The sequence below is a fragment of the Tiliqua scincoides genome, chromosome 5, assembly GCF_035046505.1.
Source record: "Tiliqua scincoides isolate rTilSci1 chromosome 5, rTilSci1.hap2, whole genome shotgun sequence".
In the NCBI taxonomy this organism is placed as follows: domain Eukaryota; kingdom Metazoa; phylum Chordata; class Lepidosauria; order Squamata; family Scincidae; genus Tiliqua; species Tiliqua scincoides.
In genome coordinates this window covers 51268639-51286354 of record NC_089825.1, presented here as the reverse complement: position 1 = coordinate 51286354, position 17716 = coordinate 51268639, and the positions used below count along the sequence as shown (strand labels likewise).

The following is a 17716-nucleotide window of genomic DNA, read 5'->3' as shown; positions in this document are numbered from 1 at the left end:
CAGCAGCGATGGTGCATGCCGTATCCTATCCCTCTTATCTGCAGCCTCCACACCCTCTTTCTCTTCTTGGACTTGCATCAGCAGTTTTGCTGGCACAGGCAGGTCCAAAGAGACCCATTGCAGAGCAGGAGTCTTACAGAGATGTAAAGAGAATTAAATCCCCTTTCACCTCTGAAACTTCCCAGTCTGCCTCCCCTAATGGATTCAGTGCACCCATTTTGGGCTCAGTTGCATCAGCTTGGGGTGGGGGGCAAGGATAGGATTGGGCTGTTAGAGCCCAAACCTATCCAACTTTCCAGTGCTGGTGCAGCTGCAAATGCAGCCCTGAGGTAAGGGAACAAACATTCCTTTACCTTGAGAAGTCCTCTGTGACTGCCTTCCTACTGCAGGATGCAGCACACACCCCACTGGTATAGCTGCATCGGTGCTTGAAAGTTGAATAGGATTGAACCTTAAGTCTGATGTTTCATATACCTACCAAATCCTTTGGGAAGGATACAAAATTACTCATAGCTTCCTGCAGATTCATTTGGCATTTCTCAGTTCTTGGAGACAGCATGGCAGACCATGCTATATCTATATTTCTGCGAATAATAGCAATAAGTATCTTGGCATGGATCATTCCAAAATGAACAGTGGAAATGTTTGAATTATAATGACTTCTGGATTGACTGTTTTCTCCTTTTCCTGTTTTTCAGATTCTCCAGAAGAAAGGAAAGCTGTGGAAACCGCTTGCTCCTATCTGAAATCTTGCAATCTGGGAGTCGGTTATGGTTCTGCTGAGGTCTCTAAGCCCAACCTTCAGTTTGAATTGGAAGGCGAAAAAGCATTGTGGCCAGGGCAGCCCATTGATCTGAATATCGTTATAAAGAATGAGTCCGGGGGTTCTTGGACAGTCAACCTAGCTGCCTCTTGTCAACTGGAGTCGTACACTGGGAAGGTAGAAGCCAGCCTTTCAATCATCAAACAGACTGTTGAAACAGAAGGGAAGCCAGGTACGTATACCAAGAGCCAGCTGTCATATCCTATGTGACCTTTCTTATGAATGTGCCTACCAATTGCTCTCCAGGAGCTGAACTCAAAATGTTGTCACAGTGATTCTTTTTGCTGTATTTATGTACAACATCTTAATCCCACCTTTTCTAACCTAGTCAGAAAGCTCAAGGTGGCTTGCAACCAGCCAATAAATCAGTATAAAATCAGTAAAACACCATAGCATTAAAACGGTAAAACAATCAAAAACCCAAATCAGCAAAAAAAAAATCCTAAAAAACAGATCAGCCAAGATAATTATCAATATATCAACAGAGCAGTCACCTCAACATACGCAGAACGAAAGGCAAACTAACAGCCCAATCCTACCTAAACCCTGTGTGATGATGCAGCAATGCTGGTGTGGCTACTGCTGTAACCTGCAGGGGATTTTTGCCTGCTGGAAATCTCCTCCAGGTAAGGGACATTGGTAAGTCCCAGCAGCTGCAATGGGCCAACAATATCATTGGTGCAAGTCTGCCTTGATTGAGAAGGGGGTTTGGATACAGTACACACAAACCTGCCTCCTCCCAGGCCTGATCCACCCAGTCCTCGCCCCACTGCTGCCCTGCCCTACTCTCCCCCACCCTGTTCAACCCCACCCCATCTTCCCCTCTCCCCACCCCCATGCAGGACTTACCTGCTCTGGTGGGCCTTGTGATGACCATCAGTGCATGCAGGAAGGCTCTAGCCCTCCCACTGGTGTGGCAGCTCTCTGCACTGTTGCAAAGCACTGGAGCTTTTGCTACAGCACACTCCTGCATCACATAGGTTCTGCCTACACAGGCCCTGGTTAGGACTGGGTTGTTAATCATTTGAAGACTTGGTGAAACAAACAAGTGGTCACAGCACTTCAGTACATCAACGACAAAGTAAGGACATACTTGATCTCAACAGAAAGGGCATTCCACATGCCAGGCACCTCACAGAGAAGTCTCTATCTTGCGTCTTTGCCAACTGTATTTCCAATGGTGAAGGCACCTACAACAGAACTTCCTTAGATAACCTCATGGGCCAGGCAGATCCATATGGAGAGAACACTTTAGGAGCACAACTGAGTTACAGATCAGGACAGGGAAATTGAGTTGCATTGTCCTTTTTGCAGAATCTTCTTCCACATTCACATACTCCCAGTGCCAGCACTAGGTTATCAGGGATACTGAGACAAAGCCCTGCAAAGGGACAAACTGATGGCACAATAGGTGCTATCAGCGCCACTGATCCTGAGAATTTAACCGTTGACCTGGCCCACTGGCCCTCAAGATGAGCAGGGATCTTTAGCTAATACATGACCTTGCTGACCCCGATACCACTCTCGTATATTCCCATTATCTTCTAATATTTCCCACTTGGAAATGGGAGACATCAGACAAAGGAGGGAGAAACGTCTCAACAATGTATTCCTTGTTGGGCATTCGTAGGCCCATGCCCTCACCTCCTCAGTCCTCTCTCCAGTTTCCTTTACATCTCCTCCTTGGAAGTACAAAGTAAAATAGCAAAGCATCTGTTTGCAAAGGACCATGTGTTGTGTAATGCAGAAGTTTCTCTAGCTGAGCTGTCTCTTCTTGTTCTTGATGCAGTTATTCAGATCCCTCTGAAAGTAGCAGCTGATGCTTATATAAAAACACTGATGGCAGTAGAGGATGAACTTCTGGTCAAAATCAATATTATTGCCGAGGTTGAAAAAATGAATGAGAGGTTCTCAGATGAGCAGTCTTTAACCTTTCAATACCCACCTCTCAAAGTGGAGGTAAGAAGCTGTATAATAGGGCAATGCAAAGGTGTGGTGGCAGTGCAAAGGCTGGCCCATCTATGATGCAACTGAAGACACTTGCATCAAATTGGGGAAACTGGCAAAAAGACAAGAGGCGTGTGGCAACCCATAGCTGCTTCCTGCCTTCCTTTGGTCTCTTTAAGCAAAACAGGATGTGTAGAACCCACTGGGAGCACACCAAGCATGCTTCAAATTTCCTGCTTTATTTAAAGGACCCACATGGAGGAAGAAGCAAAGTAACAGGTGTTTGGTTTTTCTGAAAGGAGGGCACTGGGACAACACCACTGCTTCCTTTAGGAAGCTCAGTACCTTCAGCTGGACTTGGTAGTATGTACAAAAGCAGAGAGTAAAAGAGTTGGAAATAAGAGTAACAAAATAGGTGGCTGGAGAAGACCTCTAGAAGTAGAGAAGGTGTTTCAGGGAATCATATAAGAGTTAGCAGGCAAAAATTCTGGAGACTTAGCTGCTCCACACAGTACATTTTTAGGTGTACATTGTACACTTATGAATGTAACATGTAAATGCAACAGAGGATTGAAAATGCATGTCTACAAATACCCTTGTTAGAGAATTGAGATTGGTAACTCCCTGTTGAGAGCACATTTCATGGCAAACACAAGGGCAGTGTCACGGGGGGGGGGCGGTGCTGGTCGGCCACACCCCTCAAGGGCCTGGGCCTAACTATGCCCACTTATCCCTAGCAATAGGTTGTTGCTTACTGAACAATGGTGGACAGAGCAACACTGGCAGCATCCTGCCCCTCTCTCACTAGGCAGGGACTTGGCTCAGAGAGAGCATGTATTTTCTCTGAGTCAATCCCTGAATATTCATGGAGGTCTGAGACCCCTTATCCCAGCGCCTTTTTCCAAAACTACTGTAGATGAGCTGGGGGCAAGAACTGGACTGAGAGGTATGCCCCATAGGACATATCCCAATCTGAATTATCAGGTTTGGGGAGGGTGTTGGCTGAGTATCTTCAGTTAATCTGAGCCCCTGGACTGATTACTGGAGGGTTCCTGCTAGGATGTGGGGAAGCAAGTACCAGGCCATTCGTTCCCCCACCCCACCCAGCAAAACTCCCACCAGCAGACCCTGCACTTGCACTGCCAGAAAGGGAGAAGCCCACATATCCAATTTTTAGCCATAGCAATCTCAGGAGATGTAGAAGGTTGCTTCAACTGCGCCTGTGATTTTCTGCAAGGGTAGAGGAAAGACCTCTTACCCAACCCAATTCTGCAATTTTTGTGCTTTCAGTATCTGTACATTAAAGTTTGAGGGCTACAAATACATTCTGCTAATTGTATTTGTATTTATGCAAACTACAGACCTTTGCTGTATTCTTGCCTTCTCATAATAATCTGTTTTTCTGTGTTCCTTCTTTGTTTTACAGATGCCGGAAACAGCAAAGATTAATCAAGATTTTACCTGCGCTTTTATTTTCAAGAATACACTATCTATTCCCTTGGACAATTGCAAGCTGCACGTAGAAGGCCTGGGCATTTTTGCTATGGAAACATTTGATCAAGGGTAAGGGAAATGTGACATGCATGGCTTGACGAAGCAGTGGAGGGCAAACTCAACAGGATCCTTTTCTCTCACACACATCTACTTGTCATGCCGTGGTTCAGGGATGCATTCTCTGAAGCACTTTCTCTAAAATTCCTCTCATAGGAATTTTAGCAGTGAGTACAAAGTTTCTTCTGGGCCCCTTCCCAAAGAAGAAGGGGGGTAATGGGGGCAGGCAGAACGGGGGGGAGGGCAAAATAGGGCAGGGGAGGGTGCTGACAGCCACAATAGTCTTTGGAGCTCAGGTCTACTAGGCTTCTTGATGCAGAGTCCAGGTCTACCCAACCATGCAGCATTAGCAGCCAGATAAAGTAATGTGGAAAACCAAACACACTCCTAAGTCTCTCTAAAATTTTTGCAACATAGAAAATGGATTGCAGAATATTAGCATTATCGTAATTAGGATCACACTAGAATGGATCAAAATGAACTTCTGCAGCAGTTGTAAACCCACAACTGGGTCCCTGAGCTTCTATACCCACCTCCATGGTTATGGGATCCACAAGCCAAAGAGCAACTGTAGCAGGCCAGTTTCCTCCTAGATTTGACACTCTGTTAAGGAGGATCATGGATGCTTTCCTGAGCCTGGTGTTTATGGCTTGCAGTGGCAGTTAACACTGTATGCACATGGTTGTGCCCCAGCATTATGTGCTGGCAGTTAGTTCAGGTAAGATAGGAAAATGTCAGGTTCCAGGAACTTTCTGGGCCCCCTCCTTTTGCTCCTGGGCCCCCTTTCTGACCCTGGGCCTGGGTACAAATTAGCCCCTTTACCCCCGTCTCTTAGGCCCTACGTGGTTGTCTCAAAATTTAAGCTGTACTTTTCTGTTCTGTTTGCTTCCTGGACTGCTTTATATACAGAAGGTATCCCTGCCATCTCCAGGCAAGGCAAGGGAAGACCCATCAGTGTATACAGTCCTGAGCTAGCTGGCCCACTGCTTTGATTCACCAGATGGCAGCATCTGTTATTCCTGTCTGAACCACATCTCTGTTTACACATGGTGTGATAAAGCTGGAGAATCAAAGACAGATGGTTCATGCCAGATCTTGCCAATCAATCATCTTGAGTTTTCTCTGTTTATGGTCCTGACTTGTTACGATTGCCTCAAGGCAGCTAACAAAAATAATAAAACAGCTGAAAAATATTTATTACATTGAAAAACCACAATCCAGGCTGGGCAAACAAAATTCTATAAGAGCACTAACACCTCAAGTCTCACCCCATTCATACCTCAGCAGCGGTTTCCACTCCCTCCCCAAGAGTTATGCAGAAAAAGCAGATCTGCAAGTTCTTTTTAAAGGCCAGGAGAGAGGGGCCACTGCCGCACACTCTCTATAGCTATTCACGTACTAGATTGTGGGTACTGCTTTACCATGTTCTGACCACATGGCATGACATATAGCCCTAGTGAAGTCTCATGTTGGTCTGATACAGAGTCCATTTTGACCATTGTCCTACGTCTAGTGATCTCTTATAGACACAACACCTCCAGGGAACATATTTACATTTACCTTTAAATTTTTAAATATATATTTAATTTTAAAATCACTTAAAAGCTATTTAAAAGCTTAACTTAAAAGCTATTTAAGTTTCCTAAATAGCTAATAAGAAACATAGAAGCAATTAAAAACAATTGTCTCTATAAAAACTAATACAAAATAAAAAATACCTTAAAACCAACAACAGCAACAGTAAGACACAAATCAGTGTTTCAAAGCAAATAAAAGCGTCTTCACTAAGTGCCTGAAAGATAACAGAGAGGTGCCAGGGAATGTTTCTGGGGAAGGCATTTCATAGCCAGGGTGCCATCATTGAAAAGGCCCTTTTCTACAGCTTAGCTTGCCTTACCTCTGGCAGTGGGGGACACAGAGCAGAGCCACTAAAATTCATCTCCGTGAACTGTGAGATTCACATGGAAACAAGTGGCATTTCACATACCCTGGTCCCAAGGCATGTTTCTAAAACCAAAGCACAGTAACCTGGAAATTTGCATCACCCCCATGATAGATCTCCTCCCATACCAGACCATGCAGAATAAATTATAATTATAATATCATAATATTATTCAGAATATATTAGAATATATTATAATATCATATTCACAGCCTAAATGCAGTGGCATCATTAGGTTTCATGTGACCCCCATTAACTTTATTTTAATATACTGTATAACAGTACAGGTCACCCAACAAATCAGTAACCAACAAAAAACCAATGGTAAACTTGACAACACTCACACAACTGAATAAGAGTACTAATATTAGCTCTGATACATGGAAATGAAAGCTGACTCATAAGAACACCTTATTGTTATTGGATCCCTGCTGTGTCATAACAACACCTCATTGGCTCTCAGAACAATCAGTCTCATTGATCAGTTTTGTGTTATGAAAATCCACTTTTTCTAACATAAGGCAACTGTGTTTTCCTTTCTGGTTATTTGGCGTTTGATAGAATACAACTATTTAAATGCAGCTTTTTCATTGCATTCTGCATGAAATTACTCATTGAATGACATATAACCTGATTGTATTATTTGAAAATACAAAGATTTTCACAAATTTAGCCAGTAGTGTTGTCACCCCGCCCCAAGTACATCATCCTATGTTGTCTGCACCTCCATAGTGATGCCACTAATGTCCCTAACCTGTTTCATGCAGAGTCAGTGCATCAGCAGTTTGCATGCAGGTAGATAAACCTGCCTCAGTTGTGATAAATAGTGAAGTGCACATTGCATATGCTTTGGATTGGTGAGTTTGTTTACCGAGGATCAAGTACATGAAGGACTACTATTTACATTAATAGTTTTCAGAGAGGTAGTGTTGTTAGTCTGCTGTAGCAAGCACTCTGTAATTTCTCTCGCTCTCTTTTTTTTTTCCTTTTCAGGGATCTAGCACCTGGTGGAATCTTTAAATCCAAAATAGTATGTGCACCAAGAAAAACTGGGCTGAAAAAAATAGTGGCAAAACTGAACTCCACCCAGGTGAAAGGGATAAATGTGGAAAAGATGATTGACATCACTGAATAGGAGCATTCCCAAATGCCATCACAAGGTGTCAGTAAGAGTGCTGTAAATAAGCCTTATTGACACTGCCTGCAGCCTTGATTATGGGCCAAAACATGAGACAGAAAGAGAAGCATAAATATTTCGCTAACAGAGTTTAAGTGGCTTAAGGGTATAGCTGTTGTGATTCCAGCTAAAGGGAATTTAATAGAGATTATTGAAATCTGCTCTTGCACGCATGCAGACTTGACAGCTAATGATGCCTAAGAACATGTTTTTTAGATTTGGAGTGCATGTCAATCGCTTTGGGAAAAAGCTGGCTCTGTTTTCCTGTTGCAAACAATTTCAGGCTTTGTTCAGTGCTAAGAACATTACATTCACTTCTTCTTGCCCCTTTGGGTGACGTAATGTGGCTTTGCCAGCTGCTAATTTGGTCATTTTCTGATTGCTGAGCATTTGGGGGTCTAATTACAACATGCCTTATATTTCAAAGCTGCATATAACCCCAACATCTGAAATGTGGCACTGTACAGTTTTATTCAGGGCTGTGCATGTTCTGTGATCCTGCACAAACACAGGATTTGAGGCTGAATTCATTGTGCTGAGCATCTCATTTAAAAAAAAAAAAGTGAAATAAGGGATAGTTCCATCCTCATGTGAACATCCTTCCCGGTTACTCCTTGAATAAGTGATCATGCAATGCAATTCACCAGCATGACCACATGCTACAGGAAGCCCATATGTAGATGTATTACCCCTGATAGATTGATGGATTGCACCCTAAATTTTTAACTTCTGTGTCTTCAAAGCTGGGCTTGAGAAGGTTGGCAGGGCCAGGGGAGATCTCAGCTGTGAGATTCAGGGCTGATGGATTCCTAATTGCCAAGGAAGAAACCTTCTTTAGGTCTTTGTTCCTCCCTATGTTTGTCGAAAGCAGAGTGAAGTCCAGACAGCTACCTGATAGATGCAGAATTCTGCTTTTTTTTTTTGGTATGGATTTTTTTTTTAACCACACAGTATGTATACCCCTACTTCTATCGCAGGAACCATGAAGGTAAATAACCTTCAAAAAGTACCTCTCTCACTAATCTTGGCTTCGCTTTGTTGCCATTTTGAGCTGGTGTACTACTTAGTTATGCTTTTCATGAAAATAAAAATGTAGTTGTATTATTGACCTCTCTGTGTGCTTCCTATTTTCTGTCTGTTCTCTAATTTGCAACAAGCAAATTTTACATGGAGGAGGAACAGTGTACAAACAGCAGCTAGTTCACAAACTAAGGAATATCTGTGTCAAACACTGGTTGTTCGGTCTGGTGAGGGGAAATGATCTCAAACTAAACACATGCTTGTGTGCATATGTCTGTATCAATAGAAGAGCTCTAGAAAAAAAATTCTCTTCATTCTGAGAAGCCAACTAGAGTTGACAGTGGAGATCCACTATTGGATCTCCTATGCTTAAAAAAAAACAAAACCCTGGCTAGCAGCTGGAGGAGCAGAAGTGAATTTAGACTGGTAACATGAGAACTGGGGGAGAAAATGTCTAGCTCTTCCCTACTCCTTTTTTCTCAGTACCACTCCCAAAGCTATTTCTTCCCCCATCCCTCTCTAAGGAGCATGTAAAAGCTCTGCTGGATCAGGCCAAAAGCCCATCTAATCCAGCATCCTCTTTCTCATGGCAGATCACCAACTGCCTCTGGGAAGTCCACAAGCAGGAGAGGAAGGAGTACTGCTCTCCCCTCCCAGGTTCTCTCTCTCTGCTGTACCCAGGACTGTCTGCATGCAAGACAGATGTTCTTCCATAGATCTACAACCCCCCCCCCCCACACCTGCAGATCAAGCCATTCCTGCCCAACATTGCATTACATTATACGCATTAGGGATTCAAATGTGTACAACTGTGGGCTGGGCAGAAATGGGTTAAAGCCTGCTTTAATACAGACCGCGTTTACAGAGACTGGCCATCTCCAATTTGTTGCAATATTTATTCAAGCCTGTCATTGTTGACTTGCAAGATTTTTATTTGTCACTAACCAGTAGTACAGTTAGTTTGTCAGTAACATTCCAAAGGATCCACTTGTGTCAAACTAATGTCTTGTTTACCCTCAACACCTGACATTTTGAAGGTTGGCTATGAAATTTTCCCTGCACCATGTTAGATGGTGTCTCAAAAGCCAGTCATCCTTCCCTTCTACCATGTGACTTGGCTTCTGTCATGTGATCTGAATTCTGTGGATTGATCAGCAGAGGGACAAGGTGTGGAACGGCTTCTTTCACAGACCGCTGGTGAAAACCAGATAGCCTATTGTTCTTTTCCAACACTACAATACTTCTATGTGTTATATTCCTTTGTGCATGGAAAAGGATGACTGTGAACAGTAATTGAGCTAGTGCTCCAGAATGCAGAGAAAAAGGTTACCTCAACAGCTTTCAAGGTACTAGAAACATGAGAAGAAAAGACTGAGATGAAACTATTGATTCTTTAATAAGTACCGTTACTCAGCTGATGTCAGAAAATGAGACACAAAGAGCAAAAATAGAACATCACAATTTGTAAATACACACACTCTTTAGTTGCATAGAAGAGGCTGGTGTGCAGCTCACGAAAACACAAGAAATATATTTTTCCCAGATGCTCAGTCCCCACTCATCATTTATTAAACCGTTTGAGCTAAGGCACCTTTCAAGCTTACCAGAACCATGGCATTTCTTATTTAAGGCATACCGTTGGTTGAAAAAGAACACAAGATAATTGGTCGCACGGCACCATAAACACATGATGTGCTGAATACATGAGAACATTTCCTCACCACCACCCCCTCCCCCCCCCCCCCGCAGCCATCCAAGGTCGTGCTTCTGCAAATACTTAGTTTTTCAAGGCAGCCTGTTGTGTTGGTTTCAATGGGGCTAACTCACAGCAGTCAGCAGTACACCTAGTAAGTAATGCAAACACTGCATCACAGACAAAAAGAGGCTATTTGGTTTGGAGTACCGGAGGCCCCAAAAGACACTCTGGGAAAAGGAAAAAAAAAAAGCACAACTTGTTTTCAAAACTCATTTGGGAAAGGCATATTAGAATTTATGCTAATAAAGGTTCTAAAAGTAAGCAGACAAAATGAGAAGCTTTGGTTCAGAGCAGATCAACCTTGGTATTCAGCAAAACTGTTTGGTCTCAATATGCTAGGTAAAGCTTTATAAAATAAAGGCACTTTTCATTCTGCGCAAGGGAAATGCTTTCTGTAAAGGTCTTCCAACAGAATCTCCATTTTGTATTTGTTCCCTTGTTATTTTTCCTCCATTTCACTGCCTTTTTCAGCTAGGCATTAAAGAGATGAATGGTAGTTCATCGGTTAGCCTGGTTGGTGCGGCTAAGGGCCCACACCCATTAAGATGCCAAGGGCCCAACCAGCCAGCTCACCCACCCCAAATCCCCCAGTACCACACAAGTGTTGCACATTTCTCTCCTCCCATTTGCCAATGGGTGAAAGGAGTCACTACCTGCTACCACTGCCCATCACTTGAAAGCTTACAGGTGCTTGGTGCTGGGCTTTACCTGAAGGACATCTGGAAAGCTGGTCCCGGCACTAGGTGCAGGATGCAGAGAGGAAGCCTACAACTAAAGGGATGGGTGGGAAAGCCACAGCAGCATCTGTGCCACATATCAATGCAGGCCACAAGAACTTCAGAACCAGTCTCTTTCCTCACCCATTTTACAGGCAACGTCAGAGCAGAAGCCTGCCATTTGTCAGGCAATTCTCTCTCAGTATAAAGAGGGATTTGTACCTTTATCATTTATTCACATATTGCAATATTCACCATTATCAGAGCTGAAACTCACATGTCACTTTTTAAGCGCGAAAAGGTGCTTAGCTGTTCTTATCCGACACACAGCTCTAATATTGTTCTTCCAGGAAGCACACTGCGTAAGTGCGGGTCAATTTCATAAGGCAATGTTCAAAAGACAAACAAATATGTTTTCCCCATGTGAGTCATTAAGTAAAAATAGTAAACAGTAATAAGTACTCGTGATACACTTTGGAACAAGCAGCAATTCACAGAATTCTAAATGGCTAGATCCCACTCCCTCCCTCTCCAAGGCAGGGCTACTAAGTCAATACAATAACATGCTCCACTGAGGTTGATGGGGAGCCTCATGACTAAAAAAGGACAGATTCTTAAACTGAATATGACTTTTCCCCTCAGATAACTATTGCATATGAGTCAGGAGCCACTTGACTCAATACCCCATCCATTTAACACTGTACTTGTCAAACGTGGACAAGCATTTGATCTGTTATTACTTGTGAACACTCTCAAATAGCAGCTCATTTTCTACAAATTCAACACCGCTTCTTTTATATAAAAACACAAGGCCCAGGTATCAACCTGAACTAAGGAGACTGTGCTATGCCACGTAACTGTTGCTAACCATAACGGTGATTAAACCAGTCAAGCTTTTGGCCCACAAAGCTTTTACCTTTACTGAATGGTGCCTGAACAACCTGAGGTTATGCTTAACATGGATAGACTCTTCATGACCTTCAGAGTCCTCTGCACTGGCCCTTGCCGTCCTCCATGTGCTTTGCATCACATGCCAGACTTCCACAGTATTCATGGAGGAATACACATACAGTATTTGAAAAGCTACCTTTTTAACCCATTTCTACCCAGCCCACAGGTGTACATATTTGGTCCCTGTTGCATATATGCAACATTGGGCAGAAATGGCTTAATACTTATTATTTATTGACTGCCACATATAAAATTCCTTTTTAATTCTAAATCTTATTTATTGACTACCACTTGTTAAATTACTTTTATTTTTGTAGAGTTCCCCTCACCACCCCAGTAGCTTCTCTTCTCATCCCTTCTAGCATTATATTCTTTTTCAACCCAAACCTGCATCTCATTTGGGTCAAGTTGCGGTTTGGAGAACCGCAGTAAGTTTGTGTTTACCTACAGTAGGAAAGGGGATAGGTGCAGTAGCTACTTCCTTTGTTGTCTGCCTGCCTGCCTCTCCCATCCATAGCAGAACATGCAAGAATCTGTTCATTACCATACGAAGAGCAGGAAGGCAGACAAAAAGATCAGACATTAATGGGCAAGGGCAGCTATATCATCTCTTCCTGTAGCAGCAAGTTTAAGGCTAAATGCATGCTCTGTGGGTTAACACTTGGCCCCAGAGACCTTTTTCCCTTTTGCGTATACATGCTATGAACATCTTCTAGCCTCAAATAATGAGAACCGTTGGGAGCATTTCAGCTCCTTCTAGGCGATACAGAAAACTAGCTTCCAACCCTCCAAAGCTTCCTTGTTGCAAATTTAATTACATTTTAATTTCAGAAGTAAAGCTTTCAAAGTGATAAATATATGCCGAAACCCAAAAAGTCACTTTAGATGCTCCCAGTTAATTTAAGAGTTATTTGACTTCTGACATTCAAGGCCAGCCCATTAATTGTACCCAGAGGTACCTGGGGTCCAGGGCAATCACTGCCTCCAGTCTACCCCTCTACTCCACACCACCGCTCTCTTCCTCATCCTGGTTACTTGCCTTCAAATGAGACAGAGGAGGTGCAGGATGGAAAGAATTAGGAGGAGTCTTGTCTGCTCCCCCACTTCCACCATGCCTTTCTCTCCTTTCGCCTTTTGATATGGCAAAACGTAGGTCAAAGAAAGAAGAAGTGATGGTAAGCTTAAAAGGGGCATGGGGGAACACAGAAAGTATGAGGGGCATGGAGAGGAAATGTAAAGACGGGCGACATGGAAGAAACAAGGAGCAGGTAAAGAAAGCATAGAAGAGATGGGGAAAATGTGGAGAGAGCAATTGAGAGTTGTGAAGGGGGTACGGGGAAGTGGGCTTTAAAACATTTGCATGATGGGCTTGGGCCAAGGCAGCATATGGGCTTTGGCTGGACCTGTAGTCATACTGAAAGCCTCAATCAGACTGTACAACTTTTTAAAAATCCTCCATTTGACACAGTGGCAGCTGAGATGCGAAATGAACTTGCTGATGCTTTTCCAACTGGTGAGCAGTTATAAGGCAGGAATACATCCCCTTGGTAGAATATAGAAAAAACATCCAGAGTTCAAAGAAGTTTTAGAAGCTACTCAGTTAATCTGAAATGTTTGTTTCCAGAAATATTCCATGTGTGCACTTATTCTATGCTTACATAGGTTTACCATCAGGCCTATGCTGTCCAGCTTCAGCAACACTACTACATTAGGCTGCTCTCAAATTATTCACTAGGACACAAAATTTTCCTAATATAATCTTCTCAGCTTGCAATTCTTTCTTAAGGATACTGTGTGACCTCAGTACCAAGCAAAATTAAATTGAGCAATCACTCGTGACTTTGCCATTCAAGTGATCAATAATTTTTTTAAAAAGTTAAACATCCCCCAAAATATATACTCTCGCCCTCAGTCAGTTCAGCCAGACTACGACCACAGTACAGCAGTGCTCTTTCAGAACCAGAGGTTTAAGTATTGCACCAAACAGGTCCCAAACCTGGATCCATTTGTAGGACTCATTCAAAATGGTTGAGATGAATGGGACTTATTTGTAAGTAAGGCAGTCCTAAAAGACTGGCACCAAACCAGTAAAAAGATCAGCATCCAAAATTTAGCTTTTATCTAACATGCCTGATCATCATAATTATTCCCTATAAGAAGTGTATCTGTAATACTAATAAAAAATTATTGTTAATGCTGGTTTTCCCAAGTAGCCTCACAAATAGATCTTCTGGTTAAAATACAGCCATCATTTGTGGCAAAACAATAAGTACATTAACATTCCCTGAGGGACCATTTAGTTGAATCAAAAGGTTCTCAGAATGAATTGCACAAGAAAATGTTTTCACCAGTCTTCCAGGCTCATACCACCAGAGTTGGATTTTTGTTCTTGGTTCTTCCCTTAGTCAGTCCTGGTATATTGAAAGACAACACCACCATACACTAAACAGATCAGTAGATGCTATGCTAAGCTTGGTCATTTTCCTTTGGACAAAATTCTTATTGCATGATTTTAACAACTGTTCACTTTAGACAAACCGTTAATATAATAAATCAGTTACGAAAGCTCAGTTAAAGCATCAGTGGTATCAATACAACAATGTTACAAGAACGAAGTTGCACTGCTTCCTTTTAGTGCAGTCCTTGGCTAGAGGAACAGTAGAGCCTCTCAATTTCAAGCATCAGGGTCCTTTGAAGCAAAGTCTCAAGTGCACCGATTTTAAAAGCATATGGATATTTTTAAGGGCACTTTGCACTACTCGTTTAACACACTTGTATAACCACCTCTTGGTCAGAGTACCGCTCGAAAGCTTCCTGAGCCACCATCTCAGATGGAGCCACTGTTGCAGTGCCAGACGACGGGGTGTTCTTGCAAATCAGGTCTGCAAAAGGATTGAGCCACCGCAGTGAAATCTCACCCCCAAAAGCCTGTTTCATCCCTTCCCAGCCGCGGATTCTTTCCCAAGTTGGCTCCTGTTTTTTAAGGCGCTCTATGCCCTGTGGAAGACAAAACAGTTAGAATTGATTCACTATAGGCAGGTAACACCACAGCACTCTGGGGCACTGCTGCATCATAAGCACTTTAAAGGCCTTTTCGTGGTGGGGATGTGAAGCCTCCTGAGAAGGAAAAAAAAAAAAAGAGAAGCATTCAGAACAGCTTCCAGCTGTAAATAAAAAGCAAAAGAACAGTTCCCAGTGGTTCAATAAAGGAAGTATCAGGACATGTTCTGTCCACTCTATTTATAAAAGGACAACTTAAACACACAACTGCAGGAAAAATTCAAAGGCACTATGGCCAAACAATGGCTCGCAAATCATATGTGCCTCTTTGACATATAGTATGTGGTTCTTAGAAATAAATTGGCTGAGCTCCTTTTTTTTAAAATCACAATTGATAGAAGAGGTAAATAAGAAATTTTCAAGCTTTATAGTTTACTGGGTATAGAATCCACTGGATTAAAACATAAGTTTAATGCTCATGGTGAGTAAATATTCAAGAATTTAAGTGCTTCTTAAAAGATTGCAGCTTTCAAACATCTGAAGTTTATTGTATGTGGCGATTATGTTAGGCAAGTTTGGACTCCCCTCCACTATACAGATAACTTCACTATATCATTCCAGATGCAGCATTCTTAACCATGAACTTTCTGAGTATATCTAGATGGATGGTTATGATCTGCTACTGATCACTACATAAGATGGTGGAATCTGCTCCTCTTTCTATGATCTGCCAGGTACTGTTCCTGTTCAGTACTCGACTTCAGGGCATGCTCATGGAAAAGCTTGTATGAAGACAGCCACGTCACTCAGAATTTTTAAGGGTTGTACCCAAAGAAAGCAAGTCAGGACTAAGTTCCACTGAAATTCATGAGGCTAAAGTGAGTCATGGCAAACTTGTCTCATTGATTTCAAATGGTGGTTAGGATTCACTTTCTCTGGATACAATCCATTTGGCAATTAAACATATGGGTCCCCCTTCCATTAGGAATGAACAAAGATTAGACAATTCTGGGACAAAAAGCATTCTGTCACTGTCTTAGGAGATGAGTCCCCTTCTGTGAGACGGAAGAATACTTCTAAGATGCTGCTTGCAATCCATGGTTTTTGAAAAGTAATTACATCAAAAATCATTAAGGATTTTGCAAAAAAAAGTTCACCCTATCATTTTGCACTCCTTTTAAATTGATCAGTTTTTTGGCAGATCAGTTAATTTGACCGTTCAAATATAGAAATGCTGCACTAGCTTGTGCTAAAACGGTACGCACTCTTCTATGAAGTTCACCCATCCCCACATGAGTTTAGGAATGCCTGTGTGTAAACCATCTTGGATAAATCCTATGAGAAAGACAGTATATAAGTACACTGTGCCTCTTTCACCGCCAATTCTCCTCCTCTCTTGCAAGCTTTTATCTTTGTGCTTTTAATTTCTTCCACTGATTTGCACGGCAGACCTCACTTCATGGTTCCAGGAAACTACCTACTGCACAATTCTGGCTCAGGCTGCCCTCCCTTCTTCCAATTTATAGAATCTAACATTGGCAAATGAAGATATGGAGGCAACATCTCCACATTCACAGAGAAACAAAAAAATCAGGTTTCCAATTGTGAAGGGAAAAACCATATACTGTACAAATGGAGAACACGCAGAAAATTACCATCAGATCAAGACTCAAAGCAAAGCAAAACTAAGGTGATGGATTAGAGACCAGTGTTTCTCAAAGTGTGCTTCTAGGAGCCTGGGCACTCCACGAGCACGCAAGTGGCCACCATCTGCTCAGTGTTGCACCACCATTCTATATGGCTCCCCAAGACTCCCCACATGTATCAGCAGGGCTTCCACTGTTTAAGAGTATAAAGAGCTCTAGAGACAAAAAGGGTTGAGAACTGGTGGTCTAGATACATCCTAGCAAACAAAAGGTCACTATTTCTGTACAATACCACCCTTTAAGGGCCAATCCTATCCAACTTTCCAGCACAGATGCACTTGCAATGCAAGTACAAAGGGAACACTTGCAAAGGGAACAAATGCCCCCTTACCTTGAGAAGGTGTCATTGAGTGCTCCTTCACTGCAGGATGCAGTGGCATGGCTGCATCACCACTGGAAAATTGGATAGGACTGGGCCCTAAGTGAATTTTTCTAAATCAATTGTAGAAGACAGAGCATCTGGTCCACAGGGGTTAGTGAAATCACAGACAGCTGCTAGACAGGACTCCATAAAGTGTGAAATGTCCTAATAAATCACACATTCCTTCACTGACTGGAATTTAAAGTAAATAAAAAGTCACAGGAACTCTGCAGGTAGAGAATCTTTTTTTTTAAAGAAGGTCAAATTTTGATTTCAAAAATCCTGGTCACAAATAGAAGGGTTGGGTAGAGGGAGTGAAAGACTGAGAACAATCCTCACAGCAGCCACTGCTACATAGACATCAACACCAGTTCAGAAATCCAGGTAAGCACAGGAATGGTAAATCTCTCACTATGTGCAATACCACAGACACCCCAGGGGGTACGATGCCACCTGACACTTGCCTGTGTTCTGTGAGTAGAGCTGGAAAGTCCCATATAACATGCTGAGCTTTTGGAAAGGCAGGATATAAATGTTTTAAATAAATATGGTGGAAGCTGAGGCTTGTATAGGGAAATGAAAAGCACAGTATAAACATTTGTTACCAAGGATGTTGCTGCATTTGGTCACCCATATAACACCTTTATGTCCATTAGAAAAAGGTGCTCAGCGCGCTGCAGAAGGGGACCCCTCCCTGCCAAAATTATGTTCCACTGGCATCCTCCTCTCCATTCAGATGTCTGAATAGTTCCCCTTAGGTGTGGCA

The 17716-nt window shown here is 42.5% G+C and overlaps 2 protein-coding genes across 3 annotated transcripts in view; one reads left to right on the top strand and one right to left on the bottom strand.

Annotated features, from left to right (window-relative positions):
• TGM4 (transglutaminase 4) overlaps positions 1–7398 on the top strand; it is a 33078-nt gene extending 25680 nt beyond the window's left edge. The window contains exons 11-14 of the mRNA XM_066629180.1: positions 699–995; positions 2613–2782; positions 4197–4333; positions 7257–7398. Coding sequence (XP_066485277.1) covers positions 699–995; positions 2613–2782; positions 4197–4333; positions 7257–7398 — 746 coding nt within the window. The remainder of the gene's footprint in view (positions 1–698; positions 996–2612; positions 2783–4196; positions 4334–7256) is intronic.
• Positions 7399–10195: 2797 nt separating this feature from the next.
• ZDHHC3 (zinc finger DHHC-type palmitoyltransferase 3) overlaps positions 10196–17716 on the bottom strand; it is a 46288-nt gene continuing 38767 nt past the window's right edge. For both annotated transcript variants that reach the window (XM_066627939.1, XM_066627940.1), the window contains exon 7: positions 10196–14880. In XM_066627939.1, coding sequence (XP_066484036.1) covers positions 14647–14880 — 234 coding nt within the window. In that variant the 3' untranslated portion in view covers positions 10196–14646. The remainder of the gene's footprint in view (positions 14881–17716) is intronic.